The sequence below is a fragment of the Choloepus didactylus genome, chromosome 13 (assembly GCF_015220235.1).
Source record: "Choloepus didactylus isolate mChoDid1 chromosome 13, mChoDid1.pri, whole genome shotgun sequence".
In the NCBI taxonomy this organism is placed as follows: domain Eukaryota; kingdom Metazoa; phylum Chordata; class Mammalia; order Pilosa; family Megalonychidae; genus Choloepus; species Choloepus didactylus.
The window spans coordinates 60,153,942-60,175,611 of NC_051319.1; the positions used below are offsets into that span (position 1 = coordinate 60,153,942).

The 21,670-nt window shown below is 42.4% G+C and overlaps 1 protein-coding gene across 1 annotated transcript in view; it reads left to right on the plus strand.

Moving 5' to 3' along the window:
* The first annotated feature begins 6,263 nt into the window (after positions 1–6,263).
* Positions 6,264–21,670, plus strand: part of TNFAIP8 (TNF alpha induced protein 8) — a 124,552-nt gene continuing 109,145 nt past the window's right edge. Inside the window, exon 1 of the mRNA XM_037801191.1 lies at positions 6,264–6,501. Coding sequence (XP_037657119.1) covers position 6,501 — 1 coding nt within the window. The 5' untranslated portion in view covers positions 6,264–6,500. The remainder of the gene's footprint in view (positions 6,502–21,670) is intronic.

Here is a 21,670-nt window from a genome sequence, read left to right on the forward strand (position 1 = left end):
GACTCTTCTAATTACTACTTTGACTTTTGTCCATTACTGTAACCATGCCCACCTTGTCTCTGGTGATTAAGTTCTGCCACTTGGCTCCTGCCAACCCAGGATCCAATCCTCCTCACTGAGTTTAAGAATCTCTGTTCAGTGGCTGAATTTCCCACAGTAATGTCTGCTCTTCAGAGTAGAGTGATCAATAGAGCTCCTCAGGGATGATGGAGCTGCTTTCAGAAACTTATTTCTCACAGTTACAGGGAAATGTCTTCTGGGTACTACTGGGGCAGGGGGCGGGGTGAGCAGGTCTTACATGACAGGTCCACTCTAACATTCTCATCTCTCTAATCCTTTAGATCCCTTCATCTACATTATACCAGGGCAGTTCTGGCATTTTGACTTCAGTCAGTGTAGGCCAACTTTTGGTCCCTGCTTCAGCTAACTAGCCATATGAATTGTTAGAACCCTTTCCAATCCTTAGAGCTACAACTTTGAATCCAGACTCTCTGCTTAGTGGACCCACATCAATTCATACAGCCTGATCCAACTTGTTGTTTGTCCCCCATTATCCCACATTTTTAATATCCATTTTCACCATACCCCCTGAATTCTGTCTGTATAAATTGGAAACATCATGTAGTTCTTTAGGAGTCTAAATCACATCCTCATGGGTCATACTTTGTACCTAATTTTTTTTAGGCAGCCCGGGACTTCGGTCTAGTTATAAGTCTGGAAGCAAACAGAAATGGTGTAGGTAGTCCTGAGAGGAATTAGCTCTGTCTTGCAAGTCAGCTACCATAGGTCATTCCATTACAGGTTTTCCTGGCAACACAGTGTTAATTTCTGATGTAGGTGGGAGGGCTGCTCCCTCAGGGGAGGAAATTATAGGTTTATCTGTCAAAGAAGACAGCATAATTTAGGTTCACTGTCCCCACCCTCATCATGATTTGCACATATGTCCCCATTCCAATTTTTAGGATCCCATTCCTTCCCATTTAGTGCCCTCAATTTAACAGCAGACACCCTGCAAAGTTGGGAATTCAATTTGCATTGTAATCGGCTACCTGCATCATGAGACCCTGTGTTTGGTTTCCAGAAATCTCAACTCTGTGGCTACAGAGGTAAGAATTTCTTTCAGGGTGTACATAGAAACTTTCAAGTCATCCTTGTGGCACTTGAGCTAGGATTTGAAGCCCTGAGCTTATCCTTTTCTTTCACAACTTTATCCAATGTTATGACCAGCCAACTTCATTATATCCATTATCTTGCCAAAAGTATTCTGCTATCAAATACCCAGTCACACAGAATCTTGCCTCTTATAGACATTTGAATAGGAGTATCTGATGGTGATAATTTGCATAGCTCTATTTCCAAATAATGCCATGGATTCTCAGTTCCCACTTTATAATTGAAAATAGAGTTATTAGTGCCTTAAATCTAAACAAATTAAAGAGCCAAATCCCAAAACCCTAGGACCAATTCATAAGTCTCATCTTCAAGAGTCTGTTTCTCAAGAACCACTCCTGGCACCAAAATCTGTATTAGTCAAGAGTTCTCCAGAGAAATAGAACCAAGAAGATGTTTGTGAGTGAATATATATAAAGAGATGCATTATACAGGATTTGATCATGCAACTTTGGGAGCTGTTAAGTCCAAATTCTGTAGGGCAGGCTACAAGTTGGAAACTCTGGTAACCATGATGCTAAAATCCTTAGTCTGAATTCCCCAGGAGAAGTAGGCTGGCTGGAAATTCTGGCAAGAGACAATGCTGAATTTGGGTCTAAATTCCTCTTTTGACATCTGAAGTCCTTAGCTCTGGCTTTAAGACCTTCAGCTGGTTGGCTGAAGAGACTCCCACATTGCTGAGGACAATCTCCATTGTTGACTCTAGATGCAATCAACTGATTATAGATGCAAATCTCATCTACAAAATAACCTCACAGTAACAAGTATATCTGTGCTTGGCCAAATGAGTGGACACTATAACCTAGTCAAACTGACACATGAAATTAACCATTACACTGCCTAAAGTGTGAAAAGTACTCTAAGATGGAGGTATAGCCACTAGTGATATGTAATATCCAAGAGCGGGGGTTGAGGTCTATGGAAAGAATAGGAAAAGATCTTTGACCCCAAAATCTTGATTCTTATTCTATCCCAGAGCTTCTAGTTTGCATAACACTGTAAAATTCTCCTATCCAATTTGCACCTCGACTTCTATTAGGTAAAAATATCTTTACTCACTCTTTTCCTCACCCATATGATTATTTTAAGGGCAAGGACAGAAGTTATGAAAACACTCCAAAATTAAATAGGATTGTAAAGATGGAGTTGAAACAGTGCACAGTCAAATGATGATTTTGGAAAATGGTTAATCTACAGTCATGCTTTGAATCAGGCATGTCCATTAATATGCTCTCACAAAAATGCAGTAAAGCACAAAGGCCACGTGGACATTTCTGTGGACTGTGTTTAAGGTGCACATCCTTGCTTCGGTGCTTTACAACCTGCTGGAAAATGCTGAACTATGTCTTTCTTGTCTCTCTCTTCCCTCTGCCTGGAATGTACTTCTCCCTGCCTGGCAAACTCCAGTTCATCCTTTTTGCCTTGGTTGGATGGCATCTCCTTTGAGAAATCTTCCCTGTTACTCCAGGGAATGTGAGTCACTTCCTTTCTACTTCTAGAGTATTTGTGTATACATTTTTATAGTATATATCACAATTATTTGCTTACACTCAAAAAGAGGCTGGCACTGAATAAGCAGAGTTGGGCCTTGAGGCAAGAGAGAAGAGTAAAGGAGAAAAGTAGAAGAGAAAAATTTTAAAACTTTACAACTTTGCTTAGGGTTAGTTCCTTTACTTTCATCTGGGCAGAAGCAAAAATAGAAGGCATGTACAGCATGTAAAGAAGTGTTTCTGTCATGCAGCTGTACATGGTTTATGGTTGGGTTTTCTATTTTGTTTCAGTCTGAGAGGATTCATTAATCCTTATGTAGCTCCAATCTACAATTGTTTTAAAATATATTTAACCATTGAATAACGGACTAGTTTTGGGGGGGCTTCCTAAATTCTAACAAATTTTTATGACCCCAAATTGGAGACATGCAAGAGCCTGCTTGACATGAAATGATCCAAGTATCTATCAGCACATCTAAGAGAGGAAAGTTAATTATCTTGTTAATTTTTAAGCATTAGCATATTATGAAATAAGGTAGGGAAGAAAAAAATCCTATTTGTCTTTGTGCTGGTTTGGATGTATTATGTCCCCCAAAATGCCATGTTCTTTGATACAATCTTGTGGGGAAGGCATACTAGTGTTGATTAGGTTGGAACCTTTGGATTAGGCTGTTTCCATGGAGATGTGACCCATCCATTCAGCATGGATCTTGATTGGTTACTGGAGTACTTTAAAAAGGACCACACAGGCCCAGATGCTTGATGCAGCTAAGAGTGACACTTTATAGAGCAGCTTACAGAGACATTTTGAAGACAGCCATTGAAAGTAGACTTTGGCTAGTCCGGAGTTTGCCTGGAAGAAACTAAGAGAATACCCCGAGATGCCTAGAGAGAAATGTCCTGGGAAAAAGCCATTTTGAAACCAGAGCTCTGGAGCAGACGCCAGCCACGTGCCTTCTCAGCTAACAGAGGTTTTGCAGATGCCATTGGTGTTTTTCAGTGAGGGTACCCTACTGTTGATGCCTTTGTTTGGACATTTGCATGGCTGTAAGACTGTAACTTTGTAACCAAATAAACTGCCATTATAAAAGCCAATCCATTTCTGGTATTTTGCATGACAGCAGCATTAGCAAACCAGAACACTCTCCCAATGTTAAAACAAAGAAAGACCAGTAGTTGTTTGATGATTGTGATATGGGTTGCCTGAGATTATAGAGGCCATAGTCTCAAGTAAACTCCTATGAAGTGGCCCCTGTATATTGTTTTTACTATTAGTGCCATGTGGTCTCTCAGTTCTAGGTGGCAATGTTAAAGTTGGTCACTGAGAGAAGGAGGTAGAGTCAATGGAAGGTTTTAAATTTTGTACTATTCTTTTAAAAATTTTAACATTTTTATGTTTTGCAAAGAAAGTATGTAAATTGAGAAGTTAAGGAAAAAGGAGAAGAAATAATCATAACGGAGTGCAGCTCAGGGGGTACCCAGAGACCTGGTGAAAGGGTTTTCTTGGATTCACTGAGGTGAGCAGAAAGGAGTTTAAGGTGGGTGTGGATTCAAATGAAAGTTTTGGTGGCTGGGGCAGGAAGTTGAGGATATTGGTGATCTCTACTATTTTCTGTGAAACAGTAGATGAAGTCATCTGTCAAAAGCAGGTAGAAGGGAGGGAAGGACATCTTGAGGAAAGGGGTAAAGATTAAATTCCCTTTTCCTTCCTAGCCGTGATGCATGAGGATATCCAGGCTGCACAAAGACTCAGCTAAGATTACAGGTAATGAACGTGTAGAGGCACTGAGGTTTACACTTTCTGGTTCTTCTTAAATAGCTCATATGTAGAAATGAAGAATATGGATGGCTAGAAAGATTTTCCAGGTGGGTACAGGGAGAGGACAATGGAGCAAAGGAATAGAGGGCACTAGCAAGTGAGTGAGTGACTTGTTGGCTGAGTAAGCGACCTATTGGCTGGGGGCTTGATTGAATAGGAAAGAAAGCTGATTGGGAGAAATCCAGTCCAGATGAGGTAAAGTAGCAATGTGGGGACCAAGAACGGAAGACTGTAGTCTGTAGTGATCATGCATGAAAATGTTTATTTACTGTGCCCTTTCCCCACCTTTAGCTGCCTGTGTAATTCCCTCCCTTTTTCCCAATCCTTCTCAGACATCACTTTCTCCAGGAAGTTTTCTGTGATGCTACTTCTCATAGCTATAACCATGTGACAGTGTCCTTTTCTAAACACCCCTGTATGTCGTGTATGCTCCTGTTTTTTGCATTAAACCCAAATATTGTGATTTTTGTCCATTTCACCTATCAAGTGATTTATTTGCCTGTCTCCCAACCAGACTTTGCCTCTTTCTGGCTGTGTGGCCTTGTGCAGGTTATTTAACTTCACTATGCTTCTGTTTCATTCTGTAACAATGGAGTAGTTATAGTTTCTACATCATAGATTGTTATGAGGATTGGAACAGTGTCCGGCACATATTACGTTTTTGCTAGAATTATTAATATTCCCAGACCCCTGCACAGCCATCACGAAGTAGATGCTTACTGCTTGTTATCGTATGGATAGATTCATCATACTCCCACCAAGGCCAGCACCCTCCCCCTTCAGAATGGCTATCTCCCGACAGGCTCCTTCAGCAGAAGGCAGGGCCAGATTCCCCCCAATCCCAGTGGTCTCTCCGGAGTTTCCTAAAGGCGAACTGCCACCTACGTGGAAAGAGGCAGCTTTAGAGAAGTCTGCGGGGATGGTTGAGACCGGATTGACCACATTTCGCTTCTCCAGGAGTCAGTGAAGCCCAGAACTCCGAGAGCAAGCCCCGCATCCACCGCCAACGGAAACCCGAAATTGCGGGCGCGTCAGCTATTGCCGGGTAGACTTGAGAACAGTAAAGGATGAAAAAGTAAAAAAAGTTAAGAACAAGCAGGATTTAGGGGTTCTCACAGATATTAGTAATAATCAATAATAATGACAACAAATGCTAACATTCGTGTATACTTGTAAACCTTCTCAACACACTATGTTGGCTGGTATTCGTATTCTTATTTTTCACAACTGAAGAAACAAGAGGCCCAAGGGGTAGCATCTTCCCTGCGTATCTCTCCAGACGATCGTGGCTCCTCGAGCCCGAGTTCTGGGCCTGGCGGTGGGGCTCCAACTCCCAGGCCACTGTGACCCCTGCGGCGCAGCACCGAGCACTCGGACTCCTCGAGCTAGACGACGCGGAGAGACCGTGCCCCGGAGTCAAGCCCTGCGGGCGGCTGCTCTGCTACCGCCGCGGGGCTTCGCGCTCTAGCAGTTCGCGAGGCCAAAGCCTCCTTTCTAGACCAGCCCTGGTGGTTGCGCGCGCAGAACGGGCGCCCAGCGGGCCTTGTTACCCCTTCCACCCTTGGCCCAACTGCCGCCGCGCGTCCGCTAGCTGGGCTGCAACTTCGAACCGACTCCTCAGTCGCTGGGCTCCTGGCTTCTCCTCCCTGTCCTGCCCGGGCCTTCTGGCTCCTTCTCCCCACCTGGCTCCAGGCCCCTCCTCCCTGTCCCGCCCCGCCCCGGCCTCCTGGCTCCTCCTCCTAGCCCGGCTCGGGCATTCTGGCTCCTCCTTCCCTCTCCTCCTCGTTGCTCCTGAGGGTGGGCTTCTCTTCCTCGTCCCGCTCCACCCCTGGACTCCTTGCTCCTCCTTCGAGGTCCGCCCCCGGCGCCTGGCTCCTCCTCTCCCGCTCGTCCAGGCCCGCGCTCCGCCGATCTGTCTCAGGGCGCCAGCGAGCGAGGGAGCCAGAGACAAGGGGACTCCGCGCCACCAGACCTCCCAGCACGCCTCCCAGTGTCCCGGCGCCGCCGCGCCCCCTCCTCCGAGTAAGTGCCTCCAGGGCAAGACCGTCCCGCTCATACCCCAGCGGCTCTCCCCGGCCGCTGGGCTGAGGGCTGCTACCGGGGACCCGCTTCCCGCTCACCGAGAGTTTCGGGAGTGTTCTTGAGTGTGTGCTTGTGAGTAAGTGTGCGTGTATGTGCGGGCGTTTGTGTGTGTGCGCGCACTCGTAGCCTCGGAAACTTCTGAGAGTTTTACCGAGTTCCTGCGTCTCAGCGAGGATCCGCGGCTCCCATCGGAGAGCCCTAACCAACTCCGGCCGACCCCTTAACTTCCACCTCCTGCTCTGCGCCCCACTCGCCACTTCTTCCTTCCTCTGTAGCCGCGGCCCCCTCTGTCTGTCACGCCCTCCTGGTAGCCGCACACGCTGGCAAAGGGCTGCGCGGGTTATCAGGATGCCCCAGATTGCAGATCGAGATGCTGGCCCGAGATTGTAATCCACTCCTGCATTGTAGAGAGGTCAGAGACCTGAGCTTTGCTTTGAGATCATTCAGTGGAGACGTCCTTTGAAGAAGAAAGTTGGGGGTGGGGTGGGGAGTGCGCGCTAAGGACACCGGGACGCCCAGACTTCTCGAACCCACGGCGATGATAAGCACTTCAAGACTAGGCTGACCAACCCGGCTTGGGCACCTAAAAGATGTCTGTTAATTTAGTGACACCATATTTCTAAAGCCAACCTATTTCCTAAAACACAGCACTAAGCAGAAAGGACAGTACCCTGAGGGGAACCATGGAAGAAATGTTTCAGTATTTGAGGGACCAGAGTTGAGAAACAAAATCCTTGGGTTTTTATTTTTATTGGGGGCAATATACTCTTTCAATTCAGGGCATATTTATACATTTAAAAAGTATTTGGTAGCTTTGCTATTACAACAGCAGTACTATACTTGAGTTTATCTATAAAGTGGTTTCTTCATCTATAACATGATTCTCAGGTTCCTTAGATCCCATCGGGTTCTAAGAGTCTCTTAATTCTTGTACTTCTCAGTCTGTAATATGTTCTTGTTATAAAATAGAGATATCCATAAAATCTTCCCACTTCCTTGTTAAGAGTCCATTTAAGAGCTGTTATGAGGGAAATGACATTTTGAGTGGAAGTTATTTGTTGAAGTGTAGGGATTAAAAAAAACCTGCACAGCCAAAGGGAATAACCAAGCAGGGCAGTCTTTCAGATGCCATTGTGCATTGGCATATGAAAGTTAGAGTTGATAAATCACTTTAAGTGCTGCCTATCGCACTAGATATTTTTATCCTGGTTTGAATCCTGGGTTACACAAGTGTTTCCACACTGTTTTAACTAAGGGGACATTATGCTTTGCAAGGTAAACATATGACTCCATATTGCTTTAAGGAAAGAAATAATTATCACACTTAATTAAACACCTGAAAACATTTATTGCCACCTTCTATTTAGATCTCTTATGGGATGTTAAACCAGCAAGTTATTGTTAATATTTTAGCTAGTAATACAATTAGCTTTTTGTAGATTTTTTGGATTGCCTGTTCCCCTCCATACACTTTAATTGCCCCTCCCCTCCTTTGAGTTTTTAACATGTAATTTGAGTAAAGTTTAGGGTAGTGGTATACTACTTAATTCCCTGTAAAATATGCATAGCTAGATGTTGCATGCTTTGCATTAAGCTAGTTGCATTGACACATATCGACTGTATAAGCCACTATATTCATATAGATTATCTGGTGATCTGAGAATCATTTATTTATCTGTGATTGGCTATAGGAAAGTTCCCCTAAAATAGTAATCCTACCCCAAATGGGCCTTTTAACAATTTTCTTTGAGGGATACTTTTAATCTATAGTGCTTTCTGTTCTAGCATTTAAAAATTTAGCAATAAAAGGAGTCGTGACAGCTGGAAAATCTTCTCATCTTTATTGTCCCTTAATTTTATGTTTCTGACTCTATTGTTTCTGACATAGTGTTAATCTGGGTAGTGAAGTATCATGAATACCAACTCTCCTGGGGTCTCGAACAAAATGGCAGAAACTGGGGGTGAATAGACTGCAAGGGCTAGGAATAGAGTATTGTATGAGGCCTGTTCTCTGCAATTCTTCATTCTGTTGAAATTGGAGGAAAGGGTGTGTGGAGAGAAACGGTACTCATTAGGCAATACTGGGGGTGGGGGTTGGATTTCTAGATGGTTAACGGCTTGGGGAAATTCAAGTAGATTAACCTTAAAGTTGTATCTGCCACAGTTCTTGACACTGTAGAGGTCTTACAGTTAATTGATCCCGTTAATCCTTTTCTGTTTGGGATAGCCAGACTTGGGAGCAACGCACTTCCTTCTTGGAGATTTCTTTCTTAATCAGAATCAAGCTTTGCTCCATGTGGGGTGGAATAGTCCATTCCCCACTCCCTCCATTTTTGCCTGGTGCAAGTTAAAGGAAATGAACATGGGGTAGCTTCTAGGAGGCAGCCGAAGAACAGCAATAACAAATAAGGGCCACACGTTATTTCACGGAGAGAAAAGAGAGGGTGCTACGGGGGCATTAGTGAAACCCCAGTACTGGGACCACTGATTTTGGAAAAGAAGGACATGCACAAGAAACAACCAGGAAAAAAAAAGTGGATGATTTACCCTGATTTGGTGTTCTCAGAGAGCTCTGGGTCTGATACATAAATTAAGGGAAGGATGTACAGTGCCAGAATTAACTTTTATCACCTCACCCCTCACCATGCTGCCCACATCCTGTATTTAATACTAAATGCACATGGTAAGAACTCAGCAGACACCAAAAAGGAGCTTTTAACTCCCCAACATTTGTTTCTCTCTGTGGCTGAGGGTTTACTTCCTGGCTTTGATGACTGTGGCTTTGGGGTCTGAGCCTACTGCAGTTGTAAACTTTTGTCCATCAGCGGTGCTTCTCAGTAGCTGAAAATGACTAATATTGGGGGTTTAAAAAAATCAGAGAACCTTAATGCAAAATGTAAATGAAGTCAGATACTATCCAGTGGAGGCCAGTTAGTTTTCATTCTACATTTTGGCCCCCAAAGTAGGAAATGATCTACAAGTGGAGTGCAGATAATGCTAGAATATCGGAGGCAAAAGGCACATTCGAAACCAGTTGGCTCATGGGTCTCAGACCATAGTGTTTGCTGATATGCAAGTTTGGCAGAGTATTCCCTCAACCTAGCTTTCACAAAGCAGGCATGTATTGAGCTTCTGTGTGCCTGGCACTGCACAGTCCTCTCCTGCTGACATGAGGGCCTTGGATCTGAGATTGGGTGACTTTTAGAACAATGTCAGTAAGAAGGGGTCCCTGAAGGTAAGCTGATAGTGGAAAAATGGGTTCAAAATTCTCCTGTGTTTCACAAAAGAAAGTAAAATATCTTCCTTAGTCAGGACCGTGGAAGCAGAGCAGCGTTTTCAAAATATTTTTATTTCTAAATAATAAACCAAAATAAACACATTTCTTATCATACCTGTTCTAAACTAGTGGTAGAACTGCAATAAACCTGATTCTGTAGGATTTTATTTTCTTGGCCTTTCACATCAAAGCTTGATGGGCATCAATGAGGTTGTTTTCCTGTCATAGACCAAGGTGTAATATTTCTCTTAAGGTGGCTGGGGTTAGGCATACAGTCTCTCCCCACCAAAAAATTAAAGATAAGAGAACAGAAATGGGCCTTCTATGGAGCACCCCAAGCTAACTTTAAACAAATCTGGGTCAGTCTTTTTTTAATAACAGAATGGAATTAAATCCTAAACACCACTTCTTGTAGTTTCTTGTCAACATTGGGAATAAAGATGACGTTTAGTCTAGTCAGGGAGTGGCTGGTTCAGAATGACTTTACGTAGAATCAGCTGCTCGAATCTGAGCCACCACTGGCTGTTTGCTGTTTGACAATCTATTTAAACACTCTGAACCTGTTTTTTCATGTGAAACCCAGGGATAGTATTTACATTATAGGGTTGTTGTGTGGATTAAACCGGAATGCTTCTCCCCTATTTTCCAATGTGCAGAAGGCACCTGGCAAGTGGCAGACTTTAGTGGGTTGGCCAAATAGTTCTCATTTCAAGAAGACGGTGTGTGTACTGGGTCATAGTAAAGAGGAGAGGGAGAGTGGTAACTTGTATCATGTGTGCTTTTAGCATAGACTCTAACCATGCCAGAGGAGCCCAGAGAGCAGGGTGAATATAGCACATTTTCACTGATTCCCAGCTGCATGGTCATGTGACTACATACGGGAAATCTTGTTGCTGCTAAAGATAAATGAGCCGGAGAAGGGCATTCGGGGTTTTTTGTGTTTGAGCAGGAAGAAGAGCCATGGTATCCAACCAGCTACCCTGGAAGTGAAGGAAGCTTTAAAAGACCTATTACAATTATGTTGTGAGCAGTCAGTTAGCCTTTCACCTCTGGGGCCCATGTTTAAATCAGGTAATGGATGAAACCAAATTATCAAAGACAGACTGCAAGATACGCCTCAGCAGCCCTGAGTGTTGCAAAGGGCCAGGAGCTGGCAAGTCAACAGGGGAAGTTGTGCGAGTTCTGGCAAGTGGAGAGCAGGAACCACATCTGTCCCCAGTGTCCTCCGCTGTTGCAAGCTCTTCTGGCAAAATAGTTGCTTGGCGTGGCACACAGCTCACTCTCTAATATATGCAACAAGAAAAAAAGAAAAAAAAGCAATAGCCCACCCAGTTGATCACCTTCTCTTAAGTTTGTCTCTTACTCCTTCAAAACCAAATTCATTTAACTCAAGCCTCTTCCTCCCCACCCCCATTATTATTTTATTTATTAAATAGAAATGAGTTTCTTACAACATGGCTGTCAACAAAGATGGGGGAGACAGGGGCTGTGGTGTGTGCATGTGGAGACTTGACTATACTCATCTTTTCCTGTCTTGGGTTCTTCATCTGACTTGTGTTCAGATTCTCACACGTATCCAAACATACCAAGGGAATTTCTCAGAAATGTCACCAGCTTCTGAGAAAAATAAAAAAATGCAGGTGTAATCTTGGCAAGATTGTAGAGTCCTGAACAAACCTTGGTGACTCAAACCTTTAAGAAATAGTCTACTGCTCTGTGATGAGGAAGTGTCTCCTTTGTTTTTCCTTGTCTCTCTCTGAGGTAGCTTTCTGGGAAGTGGCAGGTGTTTAATTCAATATTATTTTCATTGTCCAAGAAGGGCAGAGCATTCTTTACTTAGTGGTGGAATTCCTTTTGTCTTACTGCAGAGATATGCACCCAATGACTCACGGAGTGTACCTGGGAGGGGGGAATGAGCTCAGGCCTCCCTGAGAGTGTCCTGTGGTGGTCTCTATTTGTTTGCACACAGTTGGCCATTTTGCTTCTTTCCTTTAATGGCCTGGAATGACTGATTGTGCCTGCAAGGAATGGCAGCTATTACTTGCCAGGGTAAGAAACCATGTGTAAATAGGGAGCCTCCTGAGGAAGCAGGCAGTCCCTTGCCCTGTGTACCTGTGGCGCCTATCACCTCCCAGCACAGAGGACCTGCCCAAGTGGGACTGTTTGAGAAGGTGGTTATCTTGACAGCCACAAAGGTGATACGCCAAATGAAACTTTGAACTTGTCCAGTGTGTGGTATTTGAGGACTCATCTGGGGCCGTAGCTCTCATCCTGTCTGCAAGTCAGAGTCACCTGAGAAGCTTGATACAAGAAGCACAGATTTCTGGACTCCCATCTTACTGAATCCAGCATCACCAAAAGCTGGGCCTGGGAACCTGTGTTTTTAACAGGGCCCCCCAGGTAACTAATTGAGAAACCCTGGCCTGGGAAACCACTTTTTGTGTCTTGTTCTATAAAGAAGGTTATTCAGGCAGCAGATATCTGTAGGGTTTTTATGGCAGCGGAAAGAGCAAATCTCTTGAAAGTACAGAATGGTTTTAAAGTTTAAAGAAGATTAAAATGAACACCTATGTACCCATCTTAAGAATAACAAAGTGCTGTTTCAAGTAAGTTCTCCCTGAACTGAAAAAATGTTGACAAGCAACCAGGTCAGGAACAAGAAATAACAACCAAAATGAATAGTGATGTCCCACAAATAAATCCAGGAGTTGAAAGCCATGAAACAGAGACAGTGACAAATATGCTCAGTATTTGTTAGTTGAAAAAACTCTAAATTTTGAATCACTGGCAAAGCTGACATCATGCACTGAATCTGTGGGCTGACTTGAGGAAATCTCAGAGTGCTTTGAAAATCAGTGATATGGGAGGGAATTGATTTTTTCAAGAGTGGCACATGTTTGGAAGAGCTGCAGGCCTAAGACTGCAAGTGGCCAGTTTTCTGTCCTGAGGCCACCTCCTGTCCTGAGGCATCTATTCTGTCCTGACTGTCTCTCTCATTTTGTAATGGTAGACAATGGGAAAAAGAACAGACTGCTTTCTCTCTGAAGCCATCTTTGCTGTCACTACTTCTGTTTCCCCTTCCCCTTCCCCTTCTCTTCCTCATCCTTCTCCCCCTTCCCCTTCTTCTCTTCTTCTCTGCATTTTGGGTTGTGCCAGTACTTGAGACTTTCTTCCCTGTTTCAGAATTCTGGTCAGTTTTATCATTCTGAATGGAGCCATGGAAAGTATGAATAATAAAAGTCTGCTACTGAAGATACAGTGTATTAAAATTTTAATAGAGCCACTACTTTTTTTTTCCCTCTAGATTAAAACATTTAATCAGGGTCCAACAAATATGAAAATGAACTTCTTTGAGTTTTACCTCAAGTCTTCCTCCCTAGCCAGTCATTCTCTAGGTTTGCTTCTCCCTGAGCCCAGCACACCAGGCCTTCCAGCCTCACAGCTTGGGAACTGAAGCAGCTGGAGGAGGCTGGGCAGTGACTTGTGGAGACAGATGGCAAGAGCAGGGAGAATTAACCATCTCACGCTTCCTGGTGCATACCTTGCTGCAGAGTTCCCTACAAGCAGGTCTGCCCCTAATTTTACCGTTTTTTCCCTTTTATGAATACCCTTATGTTTGAGTGTAGATGATAGTAGTATACTATGTCAGATTGCTTTAGGCTGCAGGTAAGAAAATTCTGAACTAACAGTGACTTGAACATTAAATGGAACATTGAATTATCTTACATGAAGAGCAGCCTGGGCTTGGCCAGATCCAGGGTTGGATCAGTGGCTCAAATAGGGACCCAGATTCTTTCCATCCTTCTGCTCCTCCATCCTTAACATGCTGCCCTTTTGACTGCAGACTTGCTACCACATTGGCAGAAAATGACTTCCTTACCTCCAGGCATCACATACTTCTCCCAATCTCATTCAAAGGCAGGAAGTTTATGTGTATTTTGGGGGACACGGAGAGGGTGGGACACAGAGAGGGCAGTGATCAGATTCTTATGTAGTGTGTCTCTCTTTTCATCAGGGAGTAAAATCTTTCCCAAACCCTCCTTGGATCTCATTGGATAGATCTGAGTCACAGTTGCAAGGGAAGCTGTAGTAGGCACTGACAGCCTCTATTGTGGGAGGTCGACTGTGCCAGTAGGAAGAAGGGAGTAGGGGTAATGATTATTGGGTAGACAAATAGTAGCATCTGCTACATGCACTTGTCCCAGGCTGCCATACTCTAGATGCTGCCCAGCTGAGGTTATGACTATTACTGATGATGATAATCTCCAGTTGTTTTGGGATTAAAACTAACCACTGATAATGAATAGTTGGGGAAATAAAAACGGTGATGGAAGGTGTTGAAAACCACGTATACTTAATTATTGCTAGCAGTGACTTCTGATGTTAGGGATCATGGATTTTAAAAATAGGACTGTTTACTTTGGAGAAAGAGTCCGGCATTCAAGCCTTGAATATGTCTATCAAATAGAGAGTTCTTTATTTTTCCGAAAACATTCACAACTGCAATAATAATAATCATGGCAAATATTTATTGAGTGCTTACAATGTGCCAGGCACTGGGCTAAGTGCTTTATGTGCATTATTTTATTTCATCTTCATAATGGCCCTGTGAGAAAGGCACTACTGTCAATACTCATTTATAGATGATGAACTGAGGTTTAGGGAGGTTAAATAATCTGCCAAAGTCACACTGCAGATGCCTGGCAGAGCTGGGATTCACACTCGGCAGTTCAGCTGCCTCCCATATTTGTGCTCTGAACTATTACAGTCTATTACCCCTCAATAAAATGCTGTGAAGCTCCCTCATTTTCTGTGGACTCTCAAAGGCTGTTAGCTCTCCAGTCAGTCAGGTTCCACTACATACTTTGCACCCCTGTTTTATTCTTCCTTTTTTTTTTTAATAGTGGAAAGATGAGCCACTTGCTGACACCCACTCACCTGGTAACCTTCGGCAGGTCGTACAGTCGCCTCTGCAGAGTGAAATGAGGTCTGTGGAGCTGCATTCCACAATGGGTTGTTAACAGACCCATTTCCATCTGCAGATTGCACCAAAAATCTCAAGTTTGAGATATAATTCATATTTCAAATTGAAAATTAAGGGTCTGGAGGTTCAAAATCTATGGAGCTGCATGTCCCAAATTGAGAGGTAACAATGATCTCCTATTTCGTATTAGGAAGAAGTTAGACAATATTAACCCAGAGAAATGTGCCCTTCATTATTGCCTCATGCAGCAGATTGCCAATCTGTGTGATGACAAATTTGTCCCCAATTTCTTCATAGTCATTATGCAGACATTGTTGCTCCCTGCAGAATGCTTGGGCAGCTGGGAGTCAGCCTCAGTAGGTTCATTGTGATCGTGCTGTTCTTGTCGTTTGCTCTGGTGACAGGAATGCCGTGGAGCCACTGCTCCAAGACCACTTTCTTACAGCTCAGAAGAAGTGCAGATGCTGGGCGACTATATTTCCTCATTTAGTTCCAGAAACACCCATTTCTAAAGCACTAACTGCTGCCTTTGGTGTGACAGTTCATACACATGTCAGGATGCTTAAAGGGGAAAATTGTTTTGTATGTTGATGTTTATTTTTAAATTTACTGTTGCTAATAACTTGTGTAGAGAGTTGGGAAGGTGAGGATTGAATTGTGTCCCCCCAAAAATATGTTCAAGTCCTAACCCCTGCCCTGTGAAGGTGATCCTATTTGGAAATAGGGTCTTTGAAGGATGTGGTTAGGTAAGAAAAAGCCAAACCAGATTAGAGTGGGTCCTATTCCAATATGCCTGATATTTAATAAGGAGAGGGAAATTTGAACACAAAGGCACACAGACACAGAGGGGAGAGTGCTCTTGACAGTGGAAGCAGAGATTGAAGTGCCACAGCTGCAAGCCAAGGGACACCAAGGAGTGCTGGAAGCTTGGAAGAGGAAAGGAAGGATTCTCTGCTCCAGGTTCCAGAGGGAGCATGGCCCTGCCGACACCTTGACTTCGGACTTCTAACCTCCAGCACTGTGGGACAATAAATCTTGCTTGTTCTAAGCCACCTAATTTGTGGTACTTTGTTACAGCAACCTTAGGAAACTAAGACAGGGAGTAAAGGGTATAAGATCAATGTCCGTTTCCAGGATCTTGGAGCTGCCCTAGGTTGGTATGTTGAATGTTACAACTTTGAGTCGAGACTAATCTTGTGTCTGTTACAACTCAGCAGCTCTTTGCGATGACAGTAGACATCCAAGAGGTCATTGTGAATTAAGATTGCCTTTGGGATATTCTGAAGTATGTTATTTGTTATAAGCTTTTAAAATAGTTAAAAAATTATAAGGCATATTTTTGTACAGTAGCATAGGTGAAATCATTTTCCTTAAACATGAGAAGTTTATTGAAGCATAAGTCCTTCTTAAGACATGGGTTCCTTGGTGATTTGCTCTCTACCCTGCACCAAGGAACACCTTGCAGTCCTTTCCATACAGTTGGCCATTGTTATATTGACAATTTTGGATTTTCTTAACACTTTTTTTATTGTAAAATAAAACATGAATACCAATAACCACCCAAAGCAATGTACAGCTTATAAGGCAAATACCTTTGTAATCATCACTTAAGCTAAGAAATAGAAGTTAGTTGGACACCTCAAAGGGCCTTTGTACACTCTGCCCAAATCATATTCCTCCATCTCTCCCAAAGTAAATACCACCCTGACTTTTATAGTGAGCTCTTCTTTGCATCTCTTTGTGATTTTATGAAATCCCTGTCTGTATCCAGATGCCTGTTTTAAAAAAAACTTGCTATGTCTTTTAAGTCTCTTTTAATCTACTGATTCCCTTACCACCCCTACCCACCCACGTTTAAAAATAATTTGTTGAAGAACCTGGGCTGTTGGATCTGTGGAGTTTCCCACTGTCTTGATAACAAGAAAGATACACACTCATGGGGCAGTTCACTTGTTCCTTTAGTTCCTGCACCTGGATCCAGAGGCTTGATCAGACTCAGGTTTGATACCTTTGGCAAGATTACAGATGCTGTTGTATTCTTTTTTTTTTTTTTTTTTTTTAATCTTCATTTTATTGAGATATATTCACATACCATGCAGTCATACAAAACAAATTGTACTTTCGATTGTTCACAGTACCATTACATAGTTGTACATTCATCACCTAAATCAATCCCTGACACCTTCATTAGCACACACACAAAAATAACAAGAATAATAATTAGAGTGAAAAAGAGCAATTGAAGTAAAAAAGAACACTGGGTACCTTTGTCTGTTTGTTTCCTTCCCCTATTTTTCTACTCATCCATCCATAAACTAGACAAAGTGGAGTGTGGTCCTTATGGCTTTCCCAATCCCATTGTCACCCCTCATAAGCTACATTTTTATACAACTGTCTTCGAGATTCATGGGTTCTGGGTTGTAGTTTGATAGTTTCAGGTATCCACCACCAGCTACCCCAATTCATTAGAACCTAAAAAGGGTTGTCTAAAGTGTGCGTAAGAGTGCCCACCAGAGTGACCTCTCGGCTCCTTTTGGAATCTCTCTGCCACTGAAGCTTATTTCATTTCCTTTCACATCCCCCTTTTGGTCAAGAAGATGTTCTCCGTCCCACGATGCCAGGTCTACATTCCTCCCCGGGAGTCATATTCCATGTTGCCAGGGAGATTCACTCCCCTGGGTGTCTGATCCCATGTAGGGGGGAGGGCAGTGATTTCACCTTTCAAGTTGGCTTAGCCAGAGAGAGAGGGCCACATCTAAGCAACAAAGAGGCATTCAGGAGGAGGCTCTTAGGCACAACCATAGGGAGGCCTAGCCTCTCCTTTGCAGCAACCGTCTTCCCAAGGGTAAAACTTATGGTAGAGGGCTCAACCCATCAAACCACCAGTCCCCTATGTCTGTGGTCATGTTAGCAACCATGGAGGTGGGGTAGGCCAATACCCCTGCATTCTCCACAGGCTCCTCAAGGGGGCACTACATCTTTTTTTTCCTTGTTTTTCTTTTTTTTTTTTTAACTTTCCCTTCTTTTTTAAATCAACTGTATGAAAAAAAAGTTAAAAAGAAAACAAACATACAATAAAAGAACATTTCAAAGAGACCATAACAAGGGAGTAAGAAAAAGACAACTAACGTAAGATAACTGCTTAACTTCCAACATGTTCCTACTTTACCTCAAGAAAGTTACATAATATAGCAACATTTCTGTGAACTTGTGTTGTATTCTTTTATCAGGAGGCATATGGTGTCTGATTTTTCAACTCTTTTTTGATGTTAGCAGCTGTTGGGGATTGCACAATGGTGGTAATCTAATTCTGTCATTTCGATTTTATTTATTAGCTGGAATAATTTTTTTAAGGACACATTTCCTTTCAATCTGTTATTTGATTACCCAGTTAATATAGCTAGAGCAGCATAAATGCTTGATTCTTTGCTTTAATTTACCCAGTTTTCAAGAATTGGTTTCCCATCATTCTCAGGTGACCATTTAGTTTGTTTTTTTTTTTTTTTAAATCATTATGAACTCATGTATTTAAATATATTTGATGGGTTTCAATGCATTGAAATTTTTATTCTTACTGAGACTTAAACTGTCCATCTTTAACCAGTGAACACCATTTCTAGTTAGCTCCTGAGTCCTTCTGACACGATCTTAATAATCTTTGACGGTTTCTGTGCTGTCTGTATGTCAAGATGATTCAGCTTGATTTGTACATTTCCTGCCCTAGACCTAGAATCAGCCGTTTCTCCAAGAATCTCTGGTTTCCCTTAGTGAGAAATGATGTTTCCTGATCGTAATCCAAGTACTGGGGGTGCTCACTCACTGCAGTGCTCTGTGTTTCTGGGCCTTTTCACTGGTCAGAGATGGGAAATACACAAACATACACACACATTTACATACAAATATACATACACATAAGATAAAATACTTTGTGAATTCACATTGAAATCTCCAATTCAAATTCAAGACTTCAGGTTTTTTTTTAACTTCTTGGTATTACACTTGTATGTCCTGTCTTCCTCACTTAGAATCTTGGTTCTTTAGTTACAGGGTAGGAAAAATTAGAATATCCCACAATTACCCATTTGATTGCCCCATGTTACACATATAGTAGTCTCTGAATAATGAAATACATACTGCCATCGACAGTTATGATTACTGAAAACAGCAAAAATCCCTAACTGGCACATGCTGTTCTCATTCTCAATTTTTTTAAATGGTTGTCAGATCATATAGCCATTATTACTAACACTAAAATATCTCCCTTTTAATGGTTGCTTAGTCTTATTTTTGTAAGTAATTTTGTATGTCATGCTTAGCAGCAGTCCTATATCAGTGTCTCTAGATATTTTGATTGTCTGAAGCCCTTTTTCTAGTAGATTCCTTAAGAAGTGCTCATGGGAATGATATTTCCTAATTTCTTGATAACTCTCTTTGTGACCTTTATAATTAAAGGTCAGTTTTGCTGGCTGTAAAATCCTTGGCTCACATTTCTTTCTTTGAGAATCTTAAATATATTACTCCATTTTCTTCTGACATAAAGTACTGTTGTCAAAAAGTCTGATAACCTAATTTCCTTTCCCTTCTATATCATCTTCTCTTTTAGCACTTTTGAGAACAACTATTTATCTATTTCATTCAATCGACAGTATAACTAGTATTGAAATACTGTGATTAGTGAGCTAGTATGTTAACAAATCTGAGTTTATGACTTGGTCAGCCCTTGTGCCAAATAATCTCTCCTTTTTGTTAATCCCAGAATAAGCCATATACTCTGAGGAACTGTAGCTTGTTTATCTTTGTAACCTCAGCTGAACTTTGTAAAGTGCACAGAGTTAGTATTAAACATATACTTGTTTGTGAAATAAATGATGTGGAAGGATGTGGGTTTATTTTATTTTCCTTTCCTTATTAACCTGTCAGGAACTGCCCTGTCCTTTTGACTCTTCTGCTACATCAGGCAGAGCTTTGCTTTAGACATGGCTGGGGTTAACTGAGGCAGGCCATTACCCTGAGCAGAATTTGGGTGGGGTATATCACCCATCAGTACTGGGTGTCTCATATAGGCACAGTGACAGGTTGTTAGACTGTTTTCTCATTTTACTGCATTTTTAGGAGTAGGACATAGGGAAACCTTGTCTCACAGGGCATCTAACTCCACATCAAATGCCACTGTGGTTCCCATGCCTACTTGTCCTCCCCTTTGTTCCCCTTGACCTCTTGTTTCCTGGATTTATGGGCCAGGCCCCTGGCCCTTGGTGCCTAGACTCCGGCCTCCCTGAGACCATTTCATTTGGACCTCTGCTGCATCCCCGGGTGATGGGACTGCTGCCTGCTGATCACTTTAGTCCTGCCTGACTTCCCCTTTCTTGTCTAGTGTTTCTGCTGTTCACTTCTTGGCCACCAAGAAGCATTATAGAATGGGACCCTCGGCCCAGATGTCACCCCATTTGCATTTTGTTCAACTTTCACACTGTGTTTAGTTTTTAAAATTTAAATACCAGTTAGTGGGGTATGCATGGCAGATTGGCCCAAGACTCTCCAACTCTTTTGGATTCTCCCTGTCCTGTTACACATTTCATTTAGATGTCTGACTCCTACAGACAGTTGTATTTGTGACCTCTGACCTTTGGTATCTTATGCTTCTCAAAGCATTTGCCATATGGGCAAGGCCTGGGCTGCCTGGTTTTATGTCTGGCCTGGAGTAGTCCAGCAGGACATTCTTGCCCTGCTTTTGTCTATTAGATCCTGGTGCATGGGTCAGGCAGACTTTTTTCTTTCTTCCTCTTGATTATCTCAGTCATGCATAATTAAAAGGCCAATAAAAAAAATGTTGAAGACACATAGCTTTTAAGATATTCATCTTAGAAAGCGAATGATGAGAATAATCAAGAAGTAATAGAATAGTGGCTCTTCCTTGAAGGATGTTAATGTTGGAGTGATTCTCTTATTTCAGGTATGAAGAGAAAGTAAAAAGCTGTAACCTTGACCTCGCCTGAGATCAACCATATGGCAAAGCTGGCCTCAGACATGAGAAATTGCTCTGATTTTCCCACTTTTCTGTTCCTGGTCAGCACTCCCGAAGATAAGAGCTATGTTGTATAGCTCTCTGCTTGTGTGGACTGGGCTCATGGGAAGCAGATCCCAGGTCTAGTGTTTTGGGTTTTAATTGAAACAGTCTTGGGAATGATTCTTTGCTCCTGGGACTCTTCAGAGACAATCAGGGATTTGTGTACATGTAACCATTTTCTATTCCATTTTCATTAATTCAGGAAAAATCATACTGAAGTCTTTTTTCTTTCTTTTCCTGCTCTCAGCTGCCTACTTTTTTTGCCTTTTTGCACTGGTTGGCCCATGTGTGAGCCAAGTGTGACAGGAGAGGCTCATTATTTATTGAACACTTACTAGGAGCCCAGGCACTGTACTGGGCTCCTTATAGGCATTGCCAAATCCTTTGACAGCAGTTTGAATTAGATTCTATCATTATCCCCATTTTCAAGATGAGGAAACTGAGGCTGTGAATGTTTAAGTCTTTACCTAAAGTTAGAGGCAAAGCTGATATTCACATCCATTGGTTCTTTTTTTTTAAATTCAGTTTTATTGAGATATATTCACATACTTTACAATCATCCACAGTATACAATCAGTTTTTCACAGTACCATAATATAGTTCTGCATTCATCACCCCAATTTTTGAACATTCTCATTACTCCAAAAACTAAAAAATAAAGATAAAAATAAGAATAAAATTACAAGTAAAAAAGAACACCCGAAACATACCATTTTCCCATCCCCCTATTATTCATTTAATTTTTGTCCCCATTTTTCTAGTCATCTGTCAATACACTGGA